At 51.0% G+C, this 23,872-nt stretch overlaps 1 protein-coding gene and 2 long non-coding RNA genes across 3 annotated transcripts in view; 1 reads left to right on the top strand and 2 right to left on the bottom strand.

Annotated features, from left to right (window-relative positions):
* B4GALT1 (beta-1,4-galactosyltransferase 1) overlaps positions 1-23,872 on the bottom strand; it is a 47,558-nt gene that overhangs the window by 7,167 nt on the left and 16,519 nt on the right. The window contains exon 2 of the mRNA XM_084898001.1: positions 14,220-14,455. Within this exon, the coding sequence (XP_084754127.1) occupies positions 14,220-14,455 (236 nt within the window). The remainder of the gene's footprint in view (positions 1-14,219; positions 14,456-23,872) is intronic.
* On the bottom strand, positions 242-7,713 carry LOC311629691. The gene is made up of 2 exons (XR_014796236.1): positions 7,656-7,713; positions 242-7,453 (listed from the first exon to the last, which is right to left on the bottom strand). It is a non-coding gene; the product is annotated as an uncharacterized lncRNA (long non-coding RNA).
* LOC311629695 lies at positions 9,439-13,526 on the top strand. The gene is made up of 2 exons (XR_014796240.1): positions 9,439-9,639; positions 9,715-13,526. It is a non-coding gene; the product is annotated as an uncharacterized lncRNA (long non-coding RNA).

Genomic DNA, 23,872 nt, shown 5'->3' with positions numbered 1-23,872 from the left:
TTTGCAAATGTGCAAATGGCATATGAACATGATTCCCCGTGGAGTGTTCATCAACAGCAAAAGATTGCAAACAGCCCCAGCCGGTTTGGCTCAGTGGATAAAGTGTCGGCCTGCGGACTGAAGGGTCCTTGGGTTGGATTCTGGTCAAGGGCACATGCCCAGGTTTCAGGCTCGATCCCCAGTAGGGGGTGTGCAGGAGGCAGCTGATCAATAATTCTCTCTCATCATTGATGTTTTTCTATCTCTCTCTCTCCCCTCTCCCTTCCTCTCTGAAATCAATAAAAATATATTTTTAAAAAAAGATTACAAACAATGACATAAGCATCAATAGAGAATTGGTTAAATAAATGATGGCACATCCATCTAATGGGATAGAGTTATTTTTAAAAATATGAACTCTCTAAAAGGAAATGATCTTCAAAACAGTTAAGTGAAGAGGCATTTAAACATTTAAGCGTCACTTATTTATAAACTATATGTAGATTAATTCCAGAAAAGACATTCAGGAAATGGGTACCTGTGGGACTTTTTACTTCTACCCTCTTTATATGGTTGGCTGTGATTGATAACCACATGGTGTGCCTACCAGGTGTCTGTCACTAAACTAGGCACAGAGAAATATGAGAAACCCAACCCAATCTCTGCCCTCCTGGTGCTCAGAATGCCTGCTGGGGAGCAGTGTGGTACACACAACAGAAACAGGGCGTATGAGAGAGAAGACAATGCCTGCTTTAGGATGCCAACCACTGGGTCTCAAAGCACCAAGTCTGTTTGTGAAAAGATACTTCGTATTTTATTTATTTATCTTGTTTATTTCAAACCCTCCATCTCCCACTCGAAAGCATGCTCAATGAAGGCTGGAGCTGTTCACTATTTATTCACCCAGTGCCTTGAACACTGCTTGGCATATATAATAAGAGTTCAATAAATAACTGCTGGTTGGCTGGATGATAGGTGGATGGGTGGATGAATGGATGAATGAATGGGTGAGAAGACCGATGGGTGGGTTTCAACATACAATGTCAGAAAGCATTCCTTGCTGGGAAGCTCCAACCAAAGGGCCCCCTTAGAGTCACCAGCATGGGTCTCGGCTCTTACCAACGCCCATGGCCCTGGGTTAGTAAGGACAGTAACAGCAGCCACCCTTACATTTAGCAGTTCACAAGCCCTTACACTGCCACCCTTACATTTAGCAGTTCACAAGCCCTCCAGGCACATGTTGTCATCCTGACCAGAACCCTCCCCATCATCACACCTTGAAGAAACTAAGGCCACACAAATGACACCCCTGGGACTGGAGCCAAACACCCAGAACCCTCACTTTATGCTCTTTCCCTGTCTCTCGGGATAAACAAGATCAGGGTCTCTGCTTTGGGGGAAAATGTATCCCATAAGGGCCTGCAGTGGGTACACAGGCTCCGAAGAGGACTTGGAAACGTGTGCCAGGAAGTGACCTGTGAGTGCAGAGCGGGCAGACCTCACCACAGCCGCCCAGCCTCAGGGAAACCGGCCACTTAAGGAAAGCCAGTACCAGGAAGTCAGACAAAGCACCCACAAGAACACTATCTCCCTTAAGGAAACATCTCCCACAAGAGCTCCTTTCTTCAGCCCATGACAAAGCCTTCTAACCACACTCGGTGAAAAGAGAAAGCTGTGACCGACGAATGGCACACAGTTTCTCTGACGGTCCCACCACATGTCATGCCTTCCGTCAATGCTGTGTAAGCCATGAGGCACAAAGAAGTTCAGAGCTGAGAGACTGCATGGGAAAACTTAGGAAGCTGTAGTAATAATTATTGCTAGGACAATGCACTGCTAACATTCACGGAGGGGGGAGGGCAGGGGCGGATATGGCATACCAGGCAAAGGGTTAGGTGTCTTACCTGCAGGCCCTGTCACTTAGTCATCTCGACAATCTTGTAACCACTTTCATTCTGAGCCAGATCTACCACATTCCTCCCACACCTTCTACCTCCTGGTGATGGGGAGAGAGGCCCGCACCTGGTGCTTTCCATCTTGCTCCTCCGGCTCCATGAAGACCCTAGAAGAGTTCTCTGGATATTTTCAAACACAATGCATCCCCATGGAGCACTTTTCCCGCCCAGGGAAAAGGCAGTGTTTCACTGAAGCCTTTTCACACGTGTGCAACAGACCCACGGGGGTTGCCCAATGCTCCCTTCTTCTCACTACACTCTCCTGTAAGAAACAGGGGGTGGGGGTGGGGGGGTACTCCTGGTGGTCATGTCTGCATGTCTGGACCACAGGATCTGGCCTCCCGGTCACTACTGTTTGATCTAAGCAGATGCTTAAGTGAGACGACACTAAGTACTTTTCCTCTCCCAGAAACTGGTAATTTGGAGCAACAAACGGGCCCCTGTGGAGCCAAGCTCCCAGCATAATGGAGGAGAACTCTAACGAGAAAACCCGGTTCTGCCCTCGGCCAACGTGTGACGCAATAGTTCCTTCCCCTGAATAAAGTGCTCCAGTGTGTGGTCCACACTGAAAACGACTCAGGCAGTTTTCCTAAACAACCTGAACTACACGTTGCTTCTCTCCCATCCTTCCTCACCTGTGTGATCCCGGGGGAGGGGAACAGCAGGGTATTTTTTGCAAGTGTGAGCCCTAGGGACACCAGAGCAGCAGAGGGACAGAGGAGGAAAGTGTGCCTTCCTCTTCCTCCCCGGGGATTACAGAAATGTCCGTTCCAGGCTTCTTCGGGTGAAATGCTGTAAATAACATGGGGAACTTTCTTGTTAAGAAAGTCAGGCCCTGGCAAGTCCACCAACCCCCACTGCTAACTGCAGGTGCCCATTCCTCTGCAGGAGGGAGGAAGGCACCTGCCTTCATTCCTGCCCCTCCTCACAGGGCACATGGACTCAGTGCACCGGCTACTTCATTCACTCAAGTAGACATGTATCAGTGTGGCCAAGCCAAAATGTAACAGCCATGCCATCTTCTTCGCTTATTAGCTATGGGCATCTGGGCCTCTATTTCCTCACTTGGTCATGAAGATGACAACTGGTGGGTTGTATTCAATGAGACAATACATTCAAGGCCTTTTGCACATTGCCTGGCAATAAATGTCAGATACTATTTTTGTTACAGCAGAGCTTTTCCCATTCACCTTGAATAGTCAGACCTCTCAAAGTGTTGCCCTAGCTGGTTTGACTCAGCGAATAGAGCTTCGGCCTGCGGACTAAAGGGTCCCAGGTTAGATTCTGGTCAAAAGGGCACACCCTGGGGTTGCGGGCTCAGTCCCCAGTAGGGGTCATGCAGGAAGCAGACAATGATTGATTCTCTCTCAACACTGATGTTTCTATCTCTCCCTTCCTCTCTGAAATCAATAAAAAAATATATATGTATACTTAAAATGTCTCCCAGTCTAAACTGATTTGCTGGATAGAGCATCGGCCTGCGAACTGAAAGATCCCAGGTTCAATTCGTCAAGAGCATGTACCTTGGTTGTGGGCACATTCCCAGTAGGAGATGTGCAGGAGGCAGCTGGTCGATGTCTCTCTCTCATCAATGTTTCTATCTCTCTCCCTTCCTCTCTGTAAAAAATCAATAAAATATTTTTAAAAATAGATTAAAAATGTCTCCCAGAGACTGAAGACAACTCCTCTTGTGTTTGTGGGTGTCCTTCCCAATCAACTTTCAGCTCCTCCCTAATCCTGCTTCTCTAGAGGGGTAACTAGAGGGCTAATTTTTTCAAAGGATTAAGCCTCAAGTGAGTTAACCTGTGACTCAGGGGATTCGAGTGTTAGTAGCAGCAGCAGAAGGACAGAGAGGCCTTCAGAGACCGTGAAATGCCGGAAGGCCCCTCAGTGGAGTGGAGCCGGCGCACTGGCTGCAGGTGTCCTCCTGAAAGATGGGGCTTTTAAAAGTGCAGGCTTCTTCTTCAAAAATATATTTTTATTCTTTTTTTTTTTTTTTTTTTTTTAGAGGGAGGGATAGGGAGACAGAAACATCAATGATGACAGAGAATCTAATCCGTTGGCTGCCTCCTGTATTGGGGACCAAACCCACAACCCAGGCATGTGCCCTGACTAGATATCAAACCAGTGACCTCTTGGTTCATGGGTCAATGCTCAACTACCAAACAACACCAACCGGGCTAATGTGCAGGCTTCTTTGCATTGGTAGATAAGCATTATAGTTATCCCTAATGCTATCAACAGTAACATTTTTTTTTTAAAGAGCTATATTTATCCCTTCCTTCTAGGGCAACTGGCTCCTCTTAACAGAAGGAGAGGACAAGAAGAAGGAAGAGCCGAAACAGGTTTGACTCAGTGGTAGAGCGTCGGTCTGCGGACTGAAAGGTCCCAAGTTCGATTCTGGTCAGGGGCATGTCCCTTGGTTGTGGGTAGGGGGTGTGCAAGAGGCAGCTGGTCGGTGTTTCTCTCTCATCGACGTTTCTAGTTCTCTATCTCTCTCTTCCTCTCTGTAAAAAATCAATAAAATATATTTTTTTTTTAAAAGAAGGAAGAAAGGTCAAACACCATATGGCATTTCCACAGTTGGACAGGATAGCAGTCCCCCTGACCGAAGGTCACAGAGCAGCCTTTTATCTGGGCACACAATCCTGAGGGTGGGGGGAAGAGTTGGTCAAGCAGAACCAACAGCGGCCAGAACAGAGAGAACAGGAGCCTGAGTTGGTCAGGCATGCCGGCCTGGGCCAGAGTGAGGAGACCCGAGGTGGGCGGCCTGGCACAGGCCTGAAGGCCACGCTCCTCAGAGGAGAGGAAAGAAGGAAGAAGCTACCTTCAGCCGAAACCTGTTTGGCTCAGTGGATAGAGCGTCAGCCTGTGGACTGGAAGGTCCCGGGTTCAATTCCGGTCAAGGGCATGTACCTTGGTTGCGGGCACATCCCCAGTAGGGGGTGTGCAGAAGGCAGCTGGTCAATGTCTCTCTCTCATCGACGTTTCTAGCTCTCTATCCCTCTCCCTTCCTCTCTGTAAAAAAATCAATAAAATATATTAAAAAAGAAGAAGAAGAAGAAGAAGAAGAAGCAGCAGCAGCAGCAGCAGCTACCTTCAGACACATCATGTGGAAACTCAGTGCCCTGCTGGCACATCTGGGTGGCAGGGAGCAATGTCTAAAGTATTAGGTAGTCCTCCAGGGCTAGTAAAACCTTTCCCTAGAGCCTTCTTTCCACTAAAGATAAGAAAGAGCAAATAGTGTGTCCACTGAAAATGGAATCCTCCTTATACTGCTGGTAGGAACGTAAAATGGTGCAGCCGCTGTGGAAAGCAGTCTGGCAGTTCCTCAGTTAGATAAACTAAGAAATACCATGCGATCTAGCAATCCCACTCCTAGGCCCAGACCCAGATAAATGAAAACACATGTCCACACACAAACTTTTACACAGTGTTCATAGCAGCATTATTCACCACCGCTAACAAGTGGAAATAATACAAATGCCCATCAGCAGGTGAACGGATAAACAAAAGTGGTACATCCATACAATGGAATGCTATTCAGCCATAAAAAGGAATGAAGTACAAATACATGCTACAACATGGATGAACCTTAAAAACACACCAGGTGAAAGGAGTCAGTCACAATGGATCACATGTTTATTATGATTCCATTTATACGAGACGTCCAGAACAGGCAAACCCACAGACACAGAAAGATGAGTGGTTGGTTGCCTTGGGCGGTGGGGAATGGAGAGGTGTTTGTAGCTAAGAGGTGTTTCTTTTCGGCTCAATAAAAATACTCTAAACTTGATTTTATGGTTTAGATAAATATACTAAAAGCTACTGAATTATAGACTTTATTTATTTATTTAAATATGGAATGCTTCACTAATTTGCATATCATCGTAGCACAGGGGCCATGCTAACCTTCTCTGCATCGTTCAAATTTTAGTATGTGTGCCGCCGAAGCGAGCACAAGTGACAGATTTTAAATAGGTGAATGTTAACGGTATGTGATCACGTCTCAATAAAGCAGTGACCAAGAAAAGGAAAGAGCCAGCCAGCCCCAGAGACAGGAGAGGGCCAGAGGGCCCTGGGTTTCGTGTTTGAAGCATTAATTCCTGCCATTCGATGAGTGTCTGCGTCATGTTGAACAGCAGGGACACAGAAAAGGAAACGAAACAGGCCCCTGGCAGTGGGTGGGAGAGCTGGTCAAGCAGAACCATGTGCTGAGCGATGACGCTTCGTGGTGCACAGCTACCGGGGAAGGGGAGAGGGGGAGGGAAGGGGAGTCGCAGAGCCAAGCACAGATGGGGTGGAGGTGACGACACTAACCTAGTCCTAGGGGACTGGAGAAGGCTTCAAAGAAGGTAGCCACGCTTAGTAGTCCTAGGAGAGAGAGCAGCGATTGGAAAGGCTGTGGGGAAAAGAGAGCATTTAAGGAACCACAAGAAGTACACAAGGTGGAAGCCAGAAGAAGATATGAGGGTGGAGGTGGACGAATCATGAGATGGAGAGGGAAGCTGGGGATCCGCTAAAATGCTCAGGCATCACCTTTGACGGAGGCCACAGGAAGCCTCTGATGGTTTTAAACAAGGGCCACGTTTTGCAAGTCAAGGAAGGATTTGCACCCCAACACCCCCAATTGAAAGTGGCGATTCTTGGTGAGGTGGACACGGAGGATTTTTAAACCCCAGCTCCGCAGAAGCCACTGCATGATGTCTGTCTCTCCTGGGGCCTGTGGCACAGCCTTTCTGCAGAAAAACACTTCAGAAAATAAAGGCTTCTCTCAGAAAACAACGTGGCCATTTATCGTAAGAACTATAAAAAGCTTAAACTGCTTTTGAACCCACAATCCTGTATATGGAAACCTAACCTAGAGAAACCGAAATGTAGAAACAAACTCAGAATAAGCTTTCGACCCAAAGATGTCCGTCCCAGTATTATTCACACTCGTGAGAAGGTGGAAAGGGTCTAAATGCTGCTGACGTAGAAGAACGGCTGAGTTAATTATGGTAGAACTGCATGCTTCGACTACTATGAAGGCATGGGAAGTGATGATTATGCAGACTGTGAAATAACACGGGAAGATGTGATGACATGGAATTAAGGAAAAGCAGGATGCAGAAGTATATACGTACAGAAGATGAGCCCCATGGTGGCTTAATTTCAGGACGGCAAAATCTCTCAGACCTCTGCACAACAGGCTGGCGTTTCCAAGCAAGGCGCCAGAGCCCCCGGCCCTGCCCGGGAGCCCACAGGGTCCAAGGCTGGCACACAGCTTCCCCCGGACTGCAGGGCCTGGGCTCAGGGTCGGACGTGGGGCGTGTGCACATTACCAGGGTGGGGTGGCAGCGGTGGCGGTGGCAGTGGCAGCAGTCGCAGCAGTGGCTAGGTCGGCGCTCCTCTCTCTAGCAGGTGGAGGGAGCAGAAGAGGAGGCGGGTGGAGAGGGAGAAGCAGACCCCAGAAGAAGCTCCTCCGTCAGCGGGCGTGGCTACAGACAGGATTAACAAGGAAAGGGGAGAGGCCCCCACTAGAAGGAGAGAAAGAGAAAAGGTGGAAGCAAGGGAGAGAGGAAGAAAGGAAGGACGGCTGCAGAGGGAGAGGAGCCCTTTCTGACCACCCTAAACCAGGGGAAAGGCAAATCACGAACGAGCGGCCACTCCTGGCCCTGACGTTCAGGGAGAGCGGAGAAAATGGCCTTTTCCAGGGTCACGTCCCAGGAGACAACTCACCGGCCCTGTGAGCGCCTGTGAGAGCTGGGACCCATTCCCCAGGAGGAGCGGAGCGAACTGTGGACAGAGAGGGGAAAACACACAGCAAAGGAGACGCCTGCACACTGGGGGTGTGTGTGTGTGTGTGTGTGTCAGTGCACAGGGAGTGGTGGGACACAGACACCCCCGTCCTCCCACAGCCCCCCACCCCTGCCCCGTCAGGAAGCTCAGAGCTGGGGGTGCTGCAGGACGGGATCTGCTCCCCCCCTCCTGAGCCCCGTTCCCACCCACACCGATCTGGAGGCTGACCGCCTGGGCAGGGAATGGAAGGCAGGGAGGTGGATGGTAAAAGATGGTCAAGGCAGAAACCAAACCAGTGGGGGCCACAGGCCCAGGCAGCCTCCTCAGTCATGGGGCAGGCTCATGAGTCTGCCTCACCCCGATCCACCTGGGCCTCCGTTAGGAACCCACTGCCCGGCCCGGGGACAGAGACAAGCTGCCCAGGAATGGGGACAGACGCTTTCCCTCACTGAGGGCACCGCGGCTCTCTCCACACCTGCCCACACGGGGTCCCAGACCGGCAGCCTGGAACCGTCTCACAACAATGCACCCTCATAACAATGCACCGGTGGGAAAACTTCACAGCCTGGAAAAGCTGGGCCTCCCCCGCCCCTTCCCCACCGTCTCCCATGCCTCAGCCTTTCCGGCCAGGATTCACCTGTGAGCAGGAGCATGGGCCAGCCTCACCGAGGGTCCTGGGGCTGCTGCTCCCAAGGCAAGGCCCACCCGCCATGACCTGAGGGTTCACAGCGTCACCAAGTGCGAGTGGGGCTGTTCCCCAGGGAGGGGAGGGAAGGGTTCCTTAGGGTTCCTTAGGCTTCACTGGATCTCTGTCCAACCCCAGCTCCACCCTCCACCCCTCAGGGACCCAAGCAAGCCACTTACCTTCCCAGCCTTCCCTCAGCGGAAACAATGAGGGACAATGAGGGTCGTTAGAGTGAAAACCCAAAGGGAGACCATGAAAGATGTTCAGGCCAAAGGACCATAAAGTTTTATGACCATCAACAACCACAGGGCTTTAGAGTGGGTTCTCTCCCCTTTTCCCAAGGGCTGTGTCCTGGGCCTGCTCTGGCCAGCAAGGAGCAGGGGATTTCTGGGGAAAGGCCTGGGAGGGGCTGTGCAGGTCCCCAAGGATCATGCCCTGGCCTGACTGAGAAAGGAGGCTTCGCTTCCAGGCACAGTCCTCTCAGGAGAACAGGGAGCGAGGGGCCCTGAGGGCGGGTGGAAGTGCCGGGCAGGAGTCACAGGGAGGAACGGCTCCGTGCTCCCAACGCTGACCGAGCGCACGGAGCTGGTGCTCAGGGAGACAGAGGCGGTCAGAACTGGGGGCTGGGTGTCCAGGAGCGGCCAGCTGGGTGAGCGTGCACACAGCGATCACCCCTCCTCCCTTACAGCGACCACCCCTCCTCCCTCACAGCAATCACCCCTCCTCCCTCACAGCGATCACCCCTCCTCCCTCACAGCAATCACCCCTCCTCCCTCACAGCAACCACCCCTCCTCCCTCACAGCGACCACCCCTCCTCCCTCACAGCGACCACCCCTCCTCCCTCACAGCGATCACCCCTCCTCCCTCACAGCGACCACCCCTCCTCCCTCACAGCAATCACCCCTCCTTCCGCCCTAGGATGTGCTAAGTGGCCTGGGAGCAGCAGGGAGGGAGAGGTCAGCCCCACCTGGGGCTTCACAGAGCTAATAAGTTTTTTGTGTTTTTGTTGTGTGTGTGGTTTTTTTGGAGGGGGGGGCGGGGGGGGGGCAGGAGGGAACTCAAATGGTGGCCAGAAAGAGAGCAGGTGGGGGAGGGAAAGGCAGGCAAGCAGGACAGGGGGAAAGCTAAGCAAAGGCACCCGTGGGAGCAGAGTGTGTCTGGGTGAAGACGGAGAATCCAGGATGGCTGTGGAACAATGGGGTGAATGGAGCCTGAGGAGGAGGAGGTGGCTGAGGCGGGTCAGGGCTGGACTGCAGAGGGTCCTGGATGCTGACCTCGGGCTTCAGACCCCGGGCTTCAGACCTCGCCTGCAGGCAGCAGGGGAACACTGAAATGTTTAAAGAAAGGGCGGGGCATGGTAGAACCAGAGAGATCAGAGGTGCCAGGGGATATACAAACGGAAGTGGATGCTGGCTCCAGGGCAGAGGGCTGCCACGGCGATTACCAATCCACCTGGCCAGGTGGGTGGGCCTGTGGAAACTTACTCCTGTGCCGGGTGATCCCACACACATCCTGTATTTATTCAGGGCCGGTGGTGCCAGGTGGCAACCTGTCTTTCCCTCTACCTTGGGTGGCTTTAGCTTCCTTACAGTATGAGGAAGTGCAGTGTGCACCCCGCCCCCCACCCACTTTGACACCCACTTTGACACCTGGTGTCCCCTCGGCCCCACAGGTCCAGTGCTGGACCTCGGGGAGGACTTCTGTGTCTCCGAGCAGCACCCTTAGTTCCAACAGGCTGGCAGTGCCAGAGCCCTAACGCGGGTCTCAGACACCGGTGTGCTCGGGCAGAAGACCCGAGAGCAAACGGCAATGCTTGTTCTCAGTGTCGACTGGTAAGCCTCCCTCCACCCCCCCGTATTGTGTGACGTACGGTAAGTTCTCCTGGTGCCTGGAAGGGCCCAAACCAAAATGGGGTGCTTAAGGGCCTAATGTGGACAGGGGCAGGAGCCACAAAAGCCTGTGAAAGCTCACCCCCCTGTGTGTGGAACTTGAGACACAACCCTGTTTTGAAGGAGCTGGCAGGCTGACATGGTCCCTGCATCCCCTGAGGTTCTGGGCTTTATGTCCTTATCTGCTCTCCTCTGACTCCAGGGAAGCCACACACACGAGAGGGAGAGTCCCCGAAGCTGGTCCTGAGTGACTGAGGGGGGTGAAGCAGGAAGAGGGAGAGCAGTAAAGAGTTTATCACCTCGGGCCTCGGGCCTGATTAGAGAGACAACAGGCAGGAAGAAGGGGGGGTGAGGAGGAGAAACTCCAGTCATTGCAGTAATAACCGGTGTTCCTGAGGGCTCACCAGGTGTCAGGTGCTCACAGCCCTCTGTGGGAAGTACTAAAACCCTGCTCTCCCACCGACGGACGAGGAGATGGAGGAACTCAGCTGAACGCAGATGGAAGAACTCACCCTAGCCGGGTTGGCTCAGTGGATAGAGCATTGGCCTGCGGACTGAAGTGTCCAGGATTTGATTCCAGTCAAGGGCATATGCCCGGTTTGTGTGGGCTCAAACCCCAGTAGGAGCATGCAGGAGGCAGCCAGTCAGTGATTCTCTCTCATCATCGATGTTTCTATCTCTCCCTCCCTCTCCCTTCCTCTCTGAAATCAATAAAAATGTTTTAAAAAAAAATTTTTTTTTGAAGAACTCACGCCGAAGGGCACCAGCTGGTTAGTGGCAGCAGAGCCAGAACCCAGGCAATCTGAGCTCACCCCCAGGCGTGGAGACCAGCTTTGAGAAGAAGCTCGTTCGGGAGGGACTGACTGGCCTTGAGGAGAGAGTTGCTCCCCGCGCAGTGAGAGGGCACCAGGAATCAGGGACAGGAGCTTGAGCTACAGCTTATGTGATTTATGTGACTTCCTACTTCCCTTCTCTGAGCCTCTGTTGCTTTACCCGTGAAGCAGAGCAGACACTGTCACACTATCTGGTCTCAGAGGTTCAGGCAAATCCCAGCAAAGACTGAAGGGGAAGTGAGGGAGTAAAGGTTCTATTCTTTTTTTTTTTTTTTTTTTTTTTTTTTTGGTTCTATTCTTAAAAACTTAAGAACCACTGGACTAGATGTCTCAGAGCCCCCTCCTATGTTAAGCCTTCTTTCTCTCTAATCATTTGGGTGTTTTTTAATTTTTCTGTTTCTTTTTTCTGAATTTTTTCTTTCTCTCTAATCTTAATTGGGGTTGGGGATAAACGGTCAAAATGACAATGGGGCGTCTGAGCCAGGAAGTCACTGAGAGTCTCAAATGATGCCTGTTTGCTCAATGAAGATTGAAGCCTGATGCTACAATCGCCCTTCTGAACCCCCTTTCTGCCTCTGAAACAGCTACAAAGCAGAGGACACAAGAAGTTGCTAAGTTAAACCGCGGGGAGAGGGGGCACGATGCAGTGTTTCTCCTTGGCCTCTTTCTTTCAAAAAGCTTAGGTTTCTCCCTGACTGGTGTGGTTCCGTTCTTTGTAGTGTCATCCAGTACTCCAAAAGGTTGCAGGTTAGATTCCCAGTTAGGGTGCATATGGGAGGCAACCAAAGATGTCTATTCTATGTCTATCTGTCTGTCTGTCCGTCTGTCTGTCTGTCTCTTTCTTTCTACTAGAAAGATAGGGCAAAATTAAGTTTCTCCTTAGACTTGGTTATCTCAAGATCAGATTATATTTTTCCAAAGAAATAACCAGGGTGGAGTTGGAGCAGAAGAAAACAATTAGGGAGAGGGAGAGGGAGACAGAGAGGAAAATTAACCCTTGAAAGAGAAGGAAAAGATGTAGAGGCTTCTCTGGTCAGTATGGCTCAGTGGGTTGAGCATCTTCCTATGCACTGAAAGGTTGCTGGTTCGATTCCCGGTCAGGGCATATGCCCAGGTTGAGGGTTCAATCCCCGGTAGGGATGGGTGCAGGAGGCAGCTGATTGATGTTCCTCTCACATTTGTTTCTTAAACAAACGCTTGTTGGATTGAAGTGGCCTGGCATTTACTTGCTCTCTCTTATATTCTCCAACATTCTTCCAAGGTAACGGGCCCACAGCTATCTCACTGATAGATTTTTCTCAGGGCCCTGGTCCGTGCCTCACTTGGCCAAGAAACTCAAAGAGCCCCGAGGAGTTTGCCCACAATCTGCTCTCCCAATCTTGAGCTTCAGTTCCCTGGAAAAGCAAATATCTGCTCTTTCCTGTCAGGCAGACTCAGCTCCAACATGGGGCCCTGGAGCCTCTGCTGCCTTCCTACCCAATGGTCATCTCGCTCTCCAGGAACACCCAAGGCTGCTTTCTCCCGTAAAGTCCCCATTCTCTGGCCCCACCGAAGATGGCCAGGTCTCCCTCCAGCCTTTAGAACCCAGTTTTTATCCTGGTTCTCCCAGGCCATTGCTCCTCTTCCTGAGCTTCCAGAGCATTTGGAAGCCACCACCCAATCACGTGTTATTTGGGATTGTTAACGGATTGTTTTCTGGAAGGGCCCAATTGCCAGAAGAGGGAATGGAAGAACTGGGATAGGTAGACGGAGGGCCTCACACATCTTCAGAATCTCTTTGCAGCAACTGGTGCAGGACTATGCCCAGGGGGCCTCCAAAAGGCTTGATGTGCAGGACTATGCACAGGGGGCCTCCGAAAGGCTTGATGGACACACTGCTGTTTTCAGCTTCCCTTCTGGTCCAAGGGGAGCCACACAAAGACCCTCAACTTTGATAGAAGCTGTCAACTAACAACAACTTTACTACCTCAAGCAGATTCGGAATTTATCTTGAAATGGACATTCAGCCTTTTAGAAATAGGCACACTTTGTCTATTCAGATGAATGTCAGTGAAATTTGGTATACAGATAAATTAGATGTGTTATTGCACCTAGAAGGTTATAGTCTAAAGAGGCGAATGTAAGTATTCAAAATAAACTACATTTCTATCCTTCCTTCTTCCTTTAACATGTCTGTGTTCTTGCTCAGTCTGTGTTCTTATGTGGCTCAGTGGTTGAGCGTCGACCTATGAACCAGGAAGTCACAGTTCGATTCTCAGTCAGGGCACATGCCCAGGTTCTGGGCTCACTCCCCAGTGAGGGGTGTGGAGGAGGCAGCGGTCCATGATTTGCTCTCATCATTAATGTTTCTATCTCTTTCTCTCCCTTTCTGAAATCAATAAAAATATATTTTAAAAAAACACACAATACTGCCTCAGAGATCAATCAGATTTCTCCAGGGCATGGTGCTGAAGGCTGACATGCTGCCAACAGCTTCTTTAACCCAGTACACACATGGATCAGAGACACAGAGAGAAGCTCCCTTCTCTCAGACTCAGTTCAGGCCACATGACCTTCAGGGGCCCACAAATAAAACTTCCCCAAACTTTTGCTGGGGCCTGGCACGCAGGCCTGAACGAAGAGCACTGTCTCCTGTGAGTACCTCAGAAACAGCAGTAAAACCGGATAAATCTGACGTTAACTAAAAGTCTGACTCCAAATGGGTATTTCTATATTTTTTAAAAAAGGAAAACACCCAGCTACCCAGAGACAGAAAACAGTCATTGCTTTATTTGGAGAGAATAAGAGTTGTTATTTTTCTCTCCGTTTTGTTGGAAGGGTACTTCCAAAGAAAACAAAACACACAAACAAAGCATCCCAGCCCGTTTCCCTGGCCTAAAGAGTTACAGCAACAAGCAAGCACGCTCGCTGTATGGCGTTTAGCCTATTTACACTAATTAAAATAAAAAGGGTGGTAGTGATAGGGTTATAAAATTCAGACATGAGGGAAACTACTTCCTTTACTGGCCCATCTCTTCACTCTCATATTTGCAGTGCACACACACACACACACACACACACACACTTCCTCCCTGGCTCCCCCTTCCCGGACCTCACCTGATTGATAACGTAGATGCCGTAGTCCAGCTGCTGACGCTGCAGGATCGGGTGCAGGTAATGCAGCCAGTACCTGAGGTGTTCCTGCCGGTTGCGGAAGGGGATGATGATGGCCACCTTGTGAGGAGAGACGCAGTCCTTGGGGGCGTAGCGACCACCCACCTTCACCTCGGGGTTCTGTTTCGCCACAAGCGCCAAGTCCACAGGTATGCTGAACTCGATCTGCATGGGGCCGACTGCAGGGGCGGAGGAAGGAGAGGTTAGCAGGCTGTGGGACTCGCTGCGTCCCAGGGGGTGCCAGGCGGCCAGGCCGCAGGACCCAGCTCTTCCAGAGAGGCAGTGCGGCCATGGAAAAGGCCTTTGTGCCCAGCGCTAGGGACCAACCGGCACAAGGGTGACCAACCATCCCAGGAAACTCGTTGTGCAGGGCAAACCTGGATGGCGGGTCACCCTGCGGAGCACTCGCCTATGCAGGCCACACCCCCTTCAGGCTCCGTGTTTCTCAACTGTGAAGTGGAAATGGGGCCATTTCTGCTCTGACTTCCTGGCAGGCGGCTGCAAGGATCAGAAAGCATGGAGGAGGAAGCACTTTCTCAGAAATCCTGAGGTTGAGACATAGCCCTGCCACCTCCCCGTTAGTGTGGCTTTGGGCAGGTTCTCTCTGAACTTAGCCTAGCTGAGGAAACGTGTGTGTGTGTGTGTGTGTGTGTGTGTGTGTGTGTGTGTGTGTGTTGGAGAGGTCAGTGTGGAGGAAAGCAGAAGGTAGCAGAGAGTGGCATGCGTAGCCCATGTCTCATGGGTTGATGCACAGATGAAACGGGAAGGCATGGAGGAAATGAGACCCCAGAGGAGGCTGAGGGGGCAAGGGGAGAAGAAAGCGGTTGGAAAGAACATCAAAGAAGAACGCTTAGGAGAGGTAGGAGGCGGATGAAGAAGGGAGGGAATCCAGTCAGGGACGACCACAAAGGTTCTGGCCTAGAAGAACGTGGCTCCAGATGAGAGAAATTAGTTAGTAGGAGAGCGCTTTGGCTTAGATGAAAAACGGATGAGATATGGATGGAAGGTGGGTTTTTAGTTAGTGGCAAGTTAGGAGCAGAGGGAAAGGCCAAGGCCGAGACCCAGATACAGACACGGAAGTTCTTGTCTCCTAAACAGAAACAGGTGGCACTACGAGAGGGCTGCAGGGGACTGTCCCTCATGCGGCACAGATGGTGAGGGCAGGAGAAAGGCGACTGGCCCAGGGCCACACAGGGAATTGGGGACTGAGTCCTGACTTGAACCCAGGCCCCCAGTATTCTCTGTAGGACAAACTTTCTCAAAGAGGGTTCCAAGAAACACTCATCCTAGCAGGATGCTTAACAGAAGAACACGTTCCCCTGGTCAAATGAGGGCAGGAACCCTGTCTACTAACTCCTGCTTCTGGGAAGTCAGGACGTACACCAAAGGCTATGAGAAGCTGTGCAATCATAAAACCTGCTTCACTTTATTCAACTCACCATCTCCCCAATTCACTGGGCCACAGAATCATCTTATCAGGGGACGCAGTTTGAGAACGGACACTCTAGTGCAGTGGTTGGCAAACTCATTAGTCAATAGAGCGGCAAACCGCGGCTTCAGTAGAACCAGCTTCCCCTGTGAAGCAAGCTAGTCATAAGCACAAAGGAGCAGAGGCGAGAACGCTGACCACAAACTCAGAGCAAGTTCACCTGAAACACGCCAGTGAGAAGCAGTGAGCACACTCTGTCACCTTGTTTGTCAATAGCATGTGGCTCTCGGAGCACCCTGTCCCCAGAGATCACTCACCCTCCCGGAATGAGACAGCCGGGGAAAAGGCAGCTGTGACTCCTGCTCCTCCTGCCTGTCCACAGGTGCGAACTCGCCATCTCCTCTCCCTCTCCCCTCCCCTGCACCTCCGGTACACCACTCCCGTTCCCCCTGTCCAGTGCTGACCCAGCTCCAGCACCACCGGACCCAGGACCTGAGACACAGCTTCCCACTAAAAACCTCCCATGGCTCTAAGGCCGTGTCGCCTCGGACAAGGCAAGGTCAAACCTCTTAGCTTGGCAGCAAGGCCCTTCAGTCTCAGCTCTGCCTCCCTCCCCATTCTTATAAACCAGACCTATGACTGCACTTTCTTCTTTGCCAGAAATGCCCTTTCCTTTTTCCTCTGATGGCAAACGTGGCATGGAGAGACAGGCCAGAATCTTAAGAGCGGAGTCCCGGTCTTGCCTGGTCCTTTTCCTTTCCTCATTAGACAGCAGATCCCCTGGGGTAAGGAAAGGGACCCCCTGGGTGCCAAAGCCCTGTTGCCTCCTGGGCCATGCACCTCCCTCTCTGGAGGGCAGGGGCCTTACAGATCCTCCCCTCCCTGGGCTGCTGGCTGACCAGCTTGCACAACCTAGGGTGCCCTCAGGTGAGTGTTGGCTTTATACTCTAGGACCATGGTCGGCAAACTGCACGAGCCACATGCGGCTCTTTGGTTCCTTGACTGTGGCTCTTCCACAAAATACCTCGGCCCGGACGAGTCTATTTTGAAGAAGTGGCGTTAGAAGAAGTTTAAGTTTAAAAAATTTGGCTCTCAAAAGAAATTTCAATCTTTGTACTGTTGATATTTGGCTCCATTGACTAATGAGTTTGCCGACCACGGCTCTAGGACTAAGTAAGGGGATGCCTGGACCAGTTTTTCCCAAACCTACCCTGTTTCCCCGAAAATAAGACAGTGTCTTATATTAATTCCCCCCCCCCCCCCCCAAAGTTGCGCTAGATCTTATTTTCAGGGGATGTCTTATCTTTCCATGCGCTAGGTCTTATTTTCGGAGGATGTCTTATTTTCGGGGAAACACGGTATCATCAGAAATCACCAGAGGCAATTTGTAAAAAATATGGACTCTCAGGCCCTTCCCTCGGAGAGCCTGAACTGGGCAGTCCTTGGGAAGGACCGAAGTGGATAATTAACAAGGAGCATAGGTGAGCCGAAACCGGTTTGGCTCAGTGGTAGAGCGTCAGTCTGCGGACTGAAAGGTCCCAGGTTCGATTCCGGTCAAGGGCATGTACATTGGTTGTGGGCACAACCCCGGTAGGGGGTGTGCAAGAGGCAGCTGGTCGATGTTTCTCTCTCATCGACTTTTCTAGCTCTCTATCCCTATCTCCTCCTCTCTGTAAAAAATCAATAAAATATATTTAAAAAAAAAAAAAAAAGGAGCCTAGGCGATTCTGTCCTGTTTTTGTTGTAAATCCCCACCCGAGGATACTTTTCCATTGCTTTTTAGAGAGAATGGAAGGGGGCTGGGGGGGAGAGAGAGACAGACAGACAGACACTGACTGATGTGACAGAGACACATCGACTGGTTGCCTCCCACAACCCAGGTACATGTCCCTAACCAGAAATGGGACCTGTCTGCAGGCCAATGCTCTATCCACTGAGCCAAACCAGCTAGGGCAGAGCCTATGTGACTCTGTCTGGGCAAGTTGGGCAATGGGGAGAGAATCTCCCACCTTCACAAGTCTTGGGCTTGCAAGGTAAGGAGGGTCAACTCACAGGTCACAGAGGCAGCCCTTCCCAACGGGGTCCGGCAGGCCTCGCTGCCCCCCGGGCAGTCTTCTGGGAGGCCCTGCTGCACAGTGCCCTTGTGAAAAACACGAAAAAGATCTGTCACTGGGCTCTTCTCACTTCAGAGGGCCCCGCAACATCTGCAACGCCCCAGCCCTGCCGTACCTTCGCTTCTCAAGATGCTTCTAAACATAACCCCCTTTCCAGGAACCCCAGAGGCATCTGGACTGTCACCCTACCAACTTGCTCACACTTTCGGAAACCAGCCCAGAAAACAGGAATCCACACTGGGCCTGCCCAGCCTCCTGAAGCAGACACCTACAGGCTGGTCTTAGTTTTGCCCCTTCAGGAGTTCCAGAAAGGGGGTCCTGAGGTTTCCTGGAGAGGAGAGAGGATGCCTGGGCCCTGGTTTAGCTCCATCGGTGACTTGCTGGATAATTTATCTTTGGGCAAGCAGGGCCTGCACTCAGGATACTGGTTTCCCCTTCGTAAATTGCAAGGACCACAACTCAGCCTGATCCAGAAGACCTCCACCCCCACAGGCTCCTCCAAGGGCTCATGTAGAGCTTTAACACTGAACCGCCTCTTCTCACTCTCCCACTCCTCTTTGCCCCCTTCTCACAACCCCCATCATGTCTCCAACACATGGAAGGCACACTGATGCCCAGACCCTGCCTTCCCTGCCCAATCTGGCAATTCTTCCCCCACCTTCTCTCTGTGAAGCCTCCACAGCTCTGAGAACCCTGCAGATCTCACCTGAGAGTGGACAGCACTTGGCCGTCAGTGGCAGCCCCAGGCCTTGGGTCCAGTACCAGCCAGGAGGCCCCCGGGAGTGTCCGGCACATCTCCTGCTACCCACAGGAGCAGACCTCTGCTGCACCCCTGGGTTCTGTCCCGGTGAGGAAATTCACAGAGTTCATACTCCAGGAGGGCAGTGACCAGCCCTGCCCAGAACCTTGCGGACCTGGGGCCAGGTCTCAGAGCCACGGCTGGAGGCTCAGGGAGAGGCGAGGGGAAGAAACCAGGGGCTGAAAGCTTCGTGACAGTCCTCGTGCTAAGCCAAGGCTCCCTTGCTGTGAGGCGCACGGCGTGTGCTACCACAGGCCCTCGGCCCCGCTGGGCTGGCTTGTGTGTTTTCTTGGCTCTGGGAGCTGGGAAGCAGGGTTACGTAAGCAGATGAGCAGATGTGAGCCTGTCCTCGGCTCCCCCAGCTAAAGCCCTGCCACGTGGGCTTCTCAGTTGGGAGTCCAGGTCATGGCCTTGCGTGTAAGTCACTCAATAACTTCAATGTGTGAGCTCAACTCAGACAAATTCCACTGCTCCCTTGCTCGGCCCAGCAAGCCCTGCTAATCTAGAGCCAACCCAGTGTAGACTCCTTGTCTCCCTTTCACATTTGCTAAACCACCAGAATTCCTCAAGGTCCTCAGACCAATCAGTCCCCGCTCCAGATGCCCAAAATACCCTTAACACAACACTGAGCCCTGCAGGATGAGGGCACCCTGCCTGCTCCCTCTCCTCTGTGAGGGCAGGGGTTGTATGTCATGCCATTCCTTTTTACTGATATACTTGGGACAGTCACTGGCAGCGCAGCATGCACAAACATGTGTTTATCCACACAGCACAAGTTCAACTCCAAGTTAAGAAGCAGAGCTAACAGAGCAGGGGACCATCTTGCCTTTAATGTTTGAAAACCTAGATGGTCCTAATACACATGTACAACCAAGGCAACCAAGGGCAAGAACACTCCCCCGTTCTGTGTTTTTAAGACGCCTCTGGTTCCAGGAATAGCACCTCATCTGTGATTGATGGGCACACCCCCCACCCTCAATCCTATATAATAAAAGCCTAATATGCAAATTGACGGAATGGTGGAACAACCGGTCACTATGATGCACACTGACCACCAGGGGGCACATGCTCAGCGCAGGTGCTTCTGCCTGGTGGTCAGCACACTCCCAAAGGGGTAGTGCTGCTCAGCCAGAAGCAGGGCTCACTGCTGGCGAGCACAGTGGCAGTGGCGGCAGTGCTAAGGAGCAGCAAGACAAACTGGTAAGGAGCAGCGAGCAGGGGGGCAGTAAGAAGGGAGGAGTCCCAGACTGGGAGAAGGTGCAGGCTGGGCTGAGGGACCCCTCCACCCCAGTGCACAAATTTCGTGCACTAGGCCTCTAGTGTTAAAATAAGTTTCCTGCAGGTTCTAGGCCTATAATTCAAAACTTTGTGGCAGTGGACAGCCTAATGAAAATGTTTCATTTCCTTAGCTAAACCTCACACTGCCACATCAAACAGGCACTTCACTAAATACCACTTGTTCCTTAAGAAAACAATCCCCAAATTCAAAGTCTTGGTGTGGATTGTGAGATCATCAGAAAAACCTTTTGTGGTCACTCAGTCCAGGATCCTGTCACCAATGCTTTCAAGGCCTAACCTAAGGGAGCCAAGCCATGGTCAGGTTCCATCACTTTCACGGGTCTGGACCCTTTTTGAGCTAGAACATGGAAGAATCCTGGCAGACCAGGGCTGGAAGGATTTTGAGAATTATGTTTCAGCCCCATGTTACACATGAGAGTTTGAAACTGAAGGCCAGAGACTGATAGATTTCCTCAAGAACATTCTTGGATTCCCCCCCACCCCCACCCCCAACAACAACAAAAGTCACCCTTATCTTCCCCTTATTAATCCTTTAGAGTTCTCGTGTTCGTGAATGCATCTACAGTGGACAGCAAATCGAGGTGCACATGCCCCTCTGCCCTCCCTACACGGTGCCCATGGGGAATCTGTCTCAGAACCTTCTCAACCTAGGGCTCCAGGAGCTACCAACTGATCCCAGGTGGCACGAAAGTGAATTTTATCTGACCTCACTGACCTAACCCTCCTCAAGCACATTTCTGAACACACAAGGTCACGATTCCTGACTTCTAAAGCAGAAGGATCAAGGAGAGAATGCTGAGAAGCCTCTGGAGATCCCAGAACTGGGGGCATGACAGCACACTTCTGTCCTGGGGTGACCCAAAGAGGCTTTCTTTTTAAAATTTTTACTGGAGTGAGCCGGGACCGGTTTGGCTCAATGGATAGAGCGTCGGCTTGGGGACTGAAAGGTCCCGGGTTCGATTCCGGTCAAGGGCATGTACCTTGGTTGTGGGCAGATCCCCAGTAGGGGGTGTGCAAGAGGCAGCTGATCGATGACTCTCTCTCATCGATGTTTCTAGCTCTCTATCTCTCTCCCTTCCTCTCTGTACAAAATCAATAAAATATATTTTTTTTTTAAATTTTTTTTACTGGAGTGACATTGATTAATATTATTATACTAAAGGCCCGGAACAGGAATTCATGCACGGGTGGGGTCCCTCAGCCTGGCTGGCGATCGGGGCCACCTTGTCCAGTCTCAATCAGGGCCGACTGGGGCTGGCAGGGGAGAGGGCTTATATATATATATATATATATATATATATATATATATATATACACATATATATATATATATATGTGTGTGTGTGTGTGTGTGTATGTATATGTTTCAAGTGTACAATTCTATAATACATTATCTTTATACTGTGTTATGTGTTTACCATCCAAAGTCAAGTCTTTTCCATCGTCATTTATCCCTTTACCCTCTTCTGCCTCCCCCCAAAAAGGTTTTCACCGGAAGTGCAACCACAGAGACAGATACAAGGCCCTGAGGTCAAGAAACAGTGTTGAGGATCACAGGCTTTCAAAGCCCAATAAACAGGCCTCCCAGTGTTTGTCCACGGGGGAAAATTGTCCCAGGAGGAATTTCTGCTTTGCTTGGTCCTGGCCCAAAAATAGATTTCCTCCTCACCCAGCCCTTCTCCCTCCCTCCACCTCTCTGCTGTAATCTGTGGAAACTGCGTGCCTGCCCTCTTATCACTACCAGGAAAGGCTCAGGAGGCCACTGCCGGGAAATTCTGTGCGCCCAGGAAGACCTTGCTGGGAGGAGTGATCTGAACTTCTCAGAAAGGATTAGACTGCAGGGGTCCTCAAACTTTTTAAAGTGGGGGCCAGATCACCGTCCCTCAGAGGGCTGGAAGGCCGGACTATATGAACTACTAATTCCTACTGTAACACCTCGGCTGCGCTCACTGCCCAAAAAACCTGGCAGGCCGGATCAGACTCCTCTGCGGGCCGTAGTTTGAAGACCCCTGAATTAGAGTAACAGTCTGGCATTTTAAAAAATATATATTTTTATTGATTTCAGAGAGGAAGGGAGAAGGAGAGAGAGAGACAGAAACACCAATGATGAGAGAGAACCACTGATCGGCTACTTCCTATACACTCCACTCCACCCTGGGGATCGAGCTCACAACCCAGGCATGTGCCCTGACGTGGATTTGAACTGTGACCTCCTGGTTCATAGGTCGACACTCAACCACTGAGTCATGCTGGCTGGGCAACAATCTGGTATTTTTTATTTTAAGAATTTCCCCTCCAGCCGAAACCGGTTTGGCTCAGTGGATAGAGCATCGGCCTGTGGACTGAAAGGTCCCAGGTTCGATTCCGGTCAAGGGCATATACCTTGGTTGCGGGCACATCTCCAGTAGGGAGTGTGCAAGAGGCAGCTGATCGATGATTCTCTCTCATCAATGTTTCTGACTCTCTTTCTCTCTCTCTTCCTCTCTGTAAAAATCAATAAATTAAAAAAAAAGAAAAAGAATTTCGCCTCCATACTGAGGCAGTCCCCCCATCCCGCCTCCTCTGAGGCCTCCACGCTCGGCCTGGAGACAGTCACCAACAGGGAGCCCAGGGCCTGCCACTTGAGAACTCCAAGCCCAGTATGGCAGAAGCCATGTTTACCTCCGTTCCTCTTCTGATTACTTTCCCCTCCTTGGGATGCTGGGGGAGTACACTTCGATCTGCACTTTCTTAGCTTATTTGTTAGAAGATGTAGAAATTCAGCACACAGTTCTATAGGAAGCAAATGCCATCTCCACGGGAAGCAGCAGGGTAGGAAAAGGTCACAGGTCAGGGTTCAAATCCCTGTGCCTCTGCTCGCCCTGGCGGGTGGCTGTTCCTACAGCAGTATTTGTGAGTTAGTGTGGGAGTCTGTCATGGAGGAAATGAGAAAGAAACCCGGGGTGAACACCAGGGACACTGGGCCACACACAGCGATGTGAATGGGCCTCAAAAACAAGGGGGTGATCTGGAGCCCCGTTCTCGGTTTCTGAAGACAGTCCTCTACTAAAAAGAACGAGGGACCGAGCGCAAGGAACCTGGTGACTCAGTTGGTTGGAACATCGTTTTGTGCACCAGAAGGTCGGTCACGGGTTCAATCGGTTGGAGTGTGTAAGAGAGGCAACTGAGCATGCTCTTTCACAATGACGACGGTTCCCTCTTCCTCCTTTCCTCACTTTCTTAAAAAAAAAAAAAAAAAAAAAATTTTAAACAGCTAGGTGAGATAAATTAGAATCAGAATGGGCTACAAAAGAGTACTTTTTACATAAGTTAAAAATACATGTACAGCCGAGACCGGTTTGGCTCAATGGATAGAGCGTCGGCTTGGAGACTGAAGGGTCCCGGGTTCGATTCCGGTCAAGGGCATGTACCTTGGTTGCGGGCATATCCCTAGTAGGGGGTGTGCAAGAGGCAGCTGATCGATGACTCTCTCTCATCGATGTTTCTAACTATCTCTCTCCCTTCCTCTCTGTACAAAATCAATAAAATATATTAAAAAAATACATGTACATATACTGTAGGACCTGTTTATATGACATTCTCAAAAAGACAAGACAGTACTGGAGAACAGATCAGGAGTTGCCAGGGGGAAGGGCTGGCGAAGAATGGGACTCTATGGGGGGTTATGGCAGTGATAGAGAAGTTCTGTATCCTGATTGAGGTGGTGGCCATACAAATATATACTTGTGTTACAAAGACCTATACACCAAAAAAAATTGTTACTATATGCTCATCTAAAAAATAAAATTATAAAATGAATATAGCCTGGCCGGCGTGGCTCAGGGGTTGAGCTTCAACCTATGAACCAGGAGGTCACGGTTCGATTCCCCGTCAGGGCATATGCCTGGGTTTCGGGCTCGATCCCCAGGAGGGGACAATGCAGGAGGCAGCTGATTAATGATTCTCTCTCATCGTT

This window comes from Pipistrellus hanaki (genome assembly GCF_964339955.1).
Source record: "Pipistrellus hanaki genome assembly, chromosome: 11".
Classification (NCBI taxonomy): domain Eukaryota; kingdom Metazoa; phylum Chordata; class Mammalia; order Chiroptera; family Vespertilionidae; genus Pipistrellus; species Pipistrellus hanaki.
This window is presented reverse-complemented; position numbering and strand designations above follow the sequence as displayed.